Here is a 7,164-nt window from a genome sequence, read left to right on the forward strand (position 1 = left end):
GTCAATACAGTTATGAACTAAACTCAACAAAAGCTAGTGTGTTTTGAATTATAATGACCTAAGCGAAGCTGGGCGGGCTATTTTTTTCCGCTTTGCGGCCTCGCTCAGTTAGAAATTGTCAGCTTAGCCTGGCTGACATTCAACCCACATGACTAAACACAGCGAGCTGTGACTCACTGGTCTGCTATATCAGACTTGAGTGACTTTGACCGAATTTTGGATTGGTTCTCCTATGCATCTAATTTGCATGTGCAATGCCACCCCCCACTTCCTCATCAATTTGCTATGCCCCCACAAGCCAAGCTAAAGTTGTGCTCTGAAAATTGAGCTTTCTGAAAAAGAGAGAGAGATGACACTGCCACATAAGTTATAGCATGTTAGCAGATCCAATAGACTTCCAGTCACTGCGCTGACACTAGTTAGCAATCGCGCTAACACTAGTTAGCAACTTTCTTCAAAATACACACAGAGATGCAAAAAGGGTATCCATCTGATGCTGTGTAAAATAATCTTGCACTATCCCTTTATGTAAACTAGCTAACTGCCTGGCTTTCCTTAAATGTTATGACATCTACATAGACAAGTATTATGTGTGCATTTTAATGGCCTTTGCATTGTTTGAAAGTCTCAATCACACCATTTTTTTTAAAAGACATTTATTTTGGTAATTTTGCTTTACATGACATTAATCTTTGGAGATATAACAATGTTGTTGGTAAACAATTTACATTTGTATGTCAGTATTTTGTGATGTGTTATATTTTGTTTTATTTCTTATGCTCAATTTGACCATTGCCATTTCACAATATTCAAGTCACATACAAGGAAGTCAGGTACAACATGGTGCACAGAAAGTAATGAATGTATCTGATTGGTCACCAAAAAAAAGGTTTTACAAAAACACAGACATACACAAAAACAAGAATCACTTGCTGTAATCAGTAAAAAAAAAAAAAAAAAACTGAAATAAGAACATTTCAGGACACAACATAGCCATAACACCTCAATTTCACATGTTGCCTCCACTCACAAAATAAAACTCTGAATCATTGGTAACTTTGTTGATTGCCTCCCCATCCCTGATAATGTGTTAGATTTCCTTCCTCTTAGCACCCACTTCTTGTATTTTCAAATTGAGATACTTCTATTCCTCAAAAAGAGAGAACTGCCTGGTCGGTAAAGACAGGGAGATAACTTGTTTGATAAATAGCTTGCGGATTTTGTTGTGTGGTTATTGGGTGACACCGATATCACGTTGAAGCGATAAGGAACCCAGAGAAAGAGCAATGGACGTTCTCAGCGGCAAAGACGCCATTGGCCTCATCATCAGGAATCTGAAGGTAGACTGTGTCATTCACATCAAGCATAAGGACAGTGCTACCGGACATCTGGTCCAGGAAGCCCTTGTTGTACTCATCATAGCTGAACATGACCGGCTTGACGTTCTTGTACAGAGCCACCAGAGCATGAGCCCCATTCACGTGAATGGTGTATGAGAAGTAGTAGACTCCAGGGACCTGGCAAGTGAACTTCCCAGTGGTAGTGTCATAGTGATTCTCTGCATTGTACACCTCATTGTCAAACTTAATGGGTTCCCCAGATGGAGGATAAGGACTAGCCAGGGAAACAGAGAAAGCAGAAATTGGGACCTTGACAAGAGTAGGCACCATTACCTCACTCATGCCTATGCTCTTCTCGAAAATGACCTCGCCAGGAGGACCAGGTGGGCCGGGAGGTCCAGCAGGGCCTTGGCCACCATCCTGACCATCACTACCAGGGAGCCCAGGGGGACCCTGAGGGCCGGGGATGGCCTTAACGGCAAGTCCAGCTGGGCCAGGTGTGCCAGGGAAACCTGGGTGTCCTTTAAGGCCAGGTGTACCTGCGGGACCAGCAGGCCCAACCGGGCCTCTGGAACCTGGGGCACCGGCAGCTCCAGCCTCACCTGCCTCACCGTTGCGCCCTGGGAAACCTTTGGGCCCGGCAGGTCCTGGGACACCTGAAGCACCAGTTGAACCTGTGTGGCCAGTGTCACCTTTGTTACCTGGAGCTCCAGTGGCTCCAGTGGCACCAGTTGGCCCTGTTGCCCCAGTATAACCTTGCTTGCCCTGGAAACCTTGTGCTCCCTGATCTCCCTTATATCCCTTTGGTCCTTGGGGTCCCATTGTACCTGTGTCACCTTTGGGACCCATTGCCCCATTATCTCCCTGGAAGCCTCTTGCACCCTGAGGACCAGTGGGACCCATGGGCCCAGTAGCACCAGTAGCTCCAGTGAATCCATGTGCTCCTGGCTCACCCTTCTGACCTGTTGTACCTGAGCTTCCTACAACTCCCCTTTCACCTTTCTGTCCATTTGCTCCTGGCTTTCCATATCCAGGGATACCAGGAGCACCAGTTGCTCCAGTTGCTCCCTGATGACCTTTAGGACCAGATGAACCAGGCATACCTGGAGCGCCATTATCACCTGGTTTTCCTGGCTGACCTACACCAGGAGCTCCAGTGTGGCCCTTAGCACCTGGCAATCCAATGGGACCAGTGCCCCCATCCCTACCTGGGCTACCTGATTTTCCTGCCTCACCTGGGAATCCTGGCTTGCCTGTCTTTCCAACACCGACTGCTCCAGGCTGCCCAGCTGGTCCCATAGGTCCCACAGCTCCTGTCTCACCTTGTGCCCCTGGGATTCCCACTCCTCTGTCCCCTTTAGCTCCTGACAAACCAGGCACACCTGGATGTCCCTTAAGACCTGTTTCCCCCCTTGGTCCCATTGCTCCGGGCAGACCGTGAGGTCCAGGTATGCCGGTGGAAGAGATTCCAGCAGGTCCGGGGCTTCCAGCAGGTCCAGGCATGCCCCTGGGACCCTGAAGTCCAGCTGCCCCCACCTTTCCTTTCTCGCCAGCTGCACCAGGAACACCAGGCTTACCAGGACCACCTGGGGAGCCAGGTTTGCCAGGTGCGGAGTAGCCAGCAGGTCCGGGTGGTCCGGCAGGGCCCTCTGGTCCGGGCTGTCCCACAGCGCTTTCCCCTGCAGGGCCAGGTGGGCCAGGGGGGCCCTCTGGGCCGGGCTCACCTGGGGTACCGGGCTCTCCTGCCACTGACACCACTGTGGAAAAATACAAGTCACCTTATTAATACAACTGATGCCAAGTGATCCTCTTGTAGTAAATGTGTTATTGGCAATTGTCTCTACCTAATAATAGAATTATAATTAAGTCAGCTACTATTGTCGATCATTCTCCATTTATTATTATTTTAATTTAAGACAAGGAGCTGAGATTGGTGTGCCACTCCTGAAGTGTGCATTTGTCCACTCCTCCATACATATTTTAAAGCATTGGAAAGGTGTAAGCATATTCATATATTTCCCCCTTTGAATCCATTAAGTATATATAAGTGCACATACATGTTCAGAAGTGTATAGAATTGGGAGGCAGAAATGTGGTGCACATTAAAAGCACAATTCTTTGACTTCCATTACCCTATGTGGGCACCTCAAGGTACTATGAGCACATTTAGGTGCCAGGATGTAATAAAATAAAAAAAATACTAAGATAATACTAATAATAACACTAATTTACAAATAAGTGGGGCACCTTATCCTATTTGTTGCGTTTTATTGGATAGGGTGTAGATATAGAGGTGTAGAGATGAAAGAAAGGAGGAGAGAGGGTGCTAGAGCACTGAGCTCACAGCTGCACAGTACATATGATCAAAGGCAGCCGATTAGACCGCTAGACCACCCCAGGCAACAAATTGAGGCACTTTTGGTCTTTGTACAGCAGGGGCATAGCCAGAAATACATTGGTGGATGGTGGATGGAGTATTGTTTTCATAATAACGTATTCTTGTTTTGTATTTGCTCAATCTAATTGTGTGGGCCTGGCATGGCATGGACAGGCCCTCCTATTTGTTTGAGTGATGGAGGATGGACATTTTAATTTATGGACATGAAAAATGAAAAGGATTAGAACTTATTAAAATAAGTAAAGTATTGTGTTACACTCAGCAATTGTCAGAGGAACGATCATATTTTTTTTCTCTGTTCCGCTTCCATATTCAAATTTCATGTACATTTGGTGGAAACCTTATTTGTTTATACTAGGATTCCCAGAATGGAATTCACCGCATTTACCAAAATGGTGTACTACATCTTTGTTTTGGGTAGGCAGGATAGTTAGCTAGCTAGACAGAAGTAAAAGTAGTGTTTCCCAATTTAACCTCGCTCTGGTTTGACATTTGGTTAACACCCCCTTTTGCTGGAAACATGGGAACCTGAGTCCTGGGGCTGTATGTATCAAGTGTCTCAAATTAGGAGTTTTGATTTATGATCCATATAATCTTATCCATTGTGATCTGATCCTGAATCAGCACTCCTACCCGGAGATGCTTGTTATATATGGCCCCCAATCAACTGCAAAATGTCGGGGTACTCTCTCCCTCAAGGTCATTCCAACGATTTTGGCACATTTATTCAAAATGTTTATCAATGAAATTGCCCTTTTGTCCATGTATGTTAAACCTGCATGGGGAGGAAATCGCCTAATAAGGCAAACTAGAAGATTAAATCCATTTTTGTTTTAGGAATTGCCACTTTGAAAGCATTGGGTATGATAGCATTAACAGTGCAAGTCAAACCTGCATAGACATTTAAACCTGTTGAATTATTAGCTCGAAATAATTTTCTCAAGGGTTCAATCTGTTAATATTTCACCATAAAAAATAGGACATTTCTGTCTTAAGAAACTGTAGTATGGCGAGAAAACAAGCATTTGTAAAGCAAAATGATGAATTGTAAGAGTCTTTTTAAAATGAATTGTTTAGGTGGTCACATGACCCCGTGTGTAAACGACATGTCCTTGGTCAAATGTAGAGGCCTAGTTTAGATGAATCAAAACATATGTCTCTACTTTTTGAAAGGCACACCTATACATTTCTGGGTGATTGAACTGTAATTGACGGTGTTAAAGTCGTATAATCTTAACAAGAGGCACATAATATTTTACACACTACTTTATATGATATGAAAATACAGTTGAAGACAAGTGAATGTCCATTTGCTATGGCAAGAAACCAATGATGTTGAGCTGTCTATAAATTATTTATCTTCTAGATCTTCTATTGTCATGAATAGCTGACTTTGTCCTACCTAACTGATAGTAACAGTACTGATACTGGATTGTTAAAAGTCATATATATATATATATAGTTAATTAAAACAAACATAAGAAGAATCATACAATATGTGTCTTTATCCTTAGTAATGCATTAGCTAACTATATCTATGACTTTAAAAAAATCCAGTATCGGTACTGTTACCATCAGTTAGGTAGGGCAAAGTCAGCTATTCATTACAATGGAAGATCTAGAAGATAACAATTAAATAATGTATAGACAGCTCAACTTATTGTCATTTTATAAATGACTGAAATGAGCCATCATCTGTACTGGTGTGACAATTATTTTAAGGTTAAATATTTAAAAAAAAAACTAAAATATCAGCACATCTATATTCCCCACTAAGTTCTAATACAACTGAACCACTGATCTAACTGGGGATCCTAATATCAATCAACTGCTTAATCACTGCTCTAACTGGTCATCCTAAAATCACTTCTTAAGACCTAATGAAGGCACCAAGAGATGGACTGAGAAAATTTGATTTAAACTAATTTGAAGTGAAGATATCGTGAAGGTATTAAAACGCTCAGTTGGAGAATTGTAACAAAATCACTGTTGAAGAAAAAGGGCTCCTTAGCCTGAGTGAGAGCATAACAACTGCATACACAGTAGACTCACTTCAGACAGTATGCAAGATAATGTGATTCAAGTGTTACTATCGCTGTGTTACTATCGCTGTGTGTTTATGTGTCAATTGATCCCGTAAGGGATGGGTTGTCTACTGCCAATATGACACAAAAATAAAATGTAATTTATTAATTCAACTGTATGTCTGAGTGTCCCTGTGCAAGAAATGAAAGTGGACATCCTCAGATGGAAATCACACGTTAAGTGGAAAAATGTGCACATATATATGCATATTTGTGGTAAAGTGTGAAGATGTTAGATTTATCATTGATTATAGTTGAACTCTTACATTGTCCATTGAAACTATCACAGGATTTTCAAAGACATCACCTGTATCATACTAGGCAATGTAGACTAGGATGTTGGTTCTTACCGTGGCTCTTCACAGAGTAGGGCTGGTACTGGGGGGAGGCCTTCATTACCTTCTTCACTATATATGAACCACTACCATGAACAGCTGTCAAGCCCACCAGGAGGAGGAGGATGCTCAATACTCTTACTTCCATTTTCTGAAACAGGAAAATATTCAGTACTGCTTAGCTTTAATTTTGAAGTTGCTGCAATGACTCAAGCAAGGACATTTTTGTAACACTCTTCTCTCTGCACACATATACTGAACTCTGAACTGCACACATTACTGAATTACACCCCCCGAAAAAGCACAACAAATTATATAGATAGCAAGGAAGTTCATTTGAATACTGAGTTTCAGCCGGTTCTCCTTGAACTCTGGCTATCCTGCTTGGTTTTATAAGGCACCAACATCTCTTCCACCTGCTCAGTCCTAGCTCATCCCAGTGGGAGTAGGAGTCAGGCCTCGGAAGGGCCCTATTGTTCACTGCGCCAAGAGATTAAGAGGATAGAGAGGAAGAGCACACATACCAGCATGCAGTTGAGTGAGTTGGAGTTCCAAAAAGGGGTAAGAAATCTTCAGCACCACTGTTCTCCTACTGCTGCTGTTTATCCTTAGGTTAGGAGCACGTTGGAGAATCTGCTGCCTCCCAGTACAATGATGTGAGTATTTATACCATATCTGCCCCTTGCATCATAAAAAATAGCCCCAACCACACAAGTACCTCCCTTCTCAGAGCTATGCTGTAATTAGCAAACAGATCTGCCCAATGCAGGCATGTCACATACTGTAAGGATGCCTATTTGCTTTGAATAGTTAGACACATGATTAGGACTTATTTTAGTCTAGCAAAATAATCAAGTTTAGACACCAAAATGTAAAATAGTTTACCGTTTGGTTTGAAGATTTATTTTAATTATTGCTCTTGTTCATATGGGTTTTTCCTTTAAAGTTTTTCCTCTACCTTATGTGTGGTGAACAGATCTGGTAAATGTTCTTCGAGATTTTGTCAG

The 7,164-nt window shown here is 42.6% G+C and overlaps 1 protein-coding gene across 1 annotated transcript; it reads right to left on the bottom strand.

Annotated features, from left to right (window-relative positions):
* Nucleotides 1-743: 743 nt before the first annotated feature.
* LOC118368550 (collagen alpha-1(X) chain) lies at nt 744-6,833 on the bottom strand. The gene is made up of 3 exons (XM_035752741.2): nt 6,682-6,833; nt 6,173-6,308; nt 744-3,097 (listed from the first exon to the last, which is right to left on the bottom strand). Exons 1-3 carry the CDS (start codon nt 6,685-6,687, stop codon nt 1,251-1,253), a joined length of 1,989 nt encoding a protein of 662 aa, XP_035608634.1. The 5' UTR covers nt 6,688-6,833; the 3' UTR covers nt 744-1,250.
* Between the last annotated feature and the right edge of the window lie 331 nt (nt 6,834-7,164).

This window comes from Oncorhynchus keta, chromosome 35 (assembly GCF_023373465.1).
Source record: "Oncorhynchus keta strain PuntledgeMale-10-30-2019 chromosome 35, Oket_V2, whole genome shotgun sequence".
Classification (NCBI taxonomy): domain Eukaryota; kingdom Metazoa; phylum Chordata; class Actinopteri; order Salmoniformes; family Salmonidae; genus Oncorhynchus; species Oncorhynchus keta.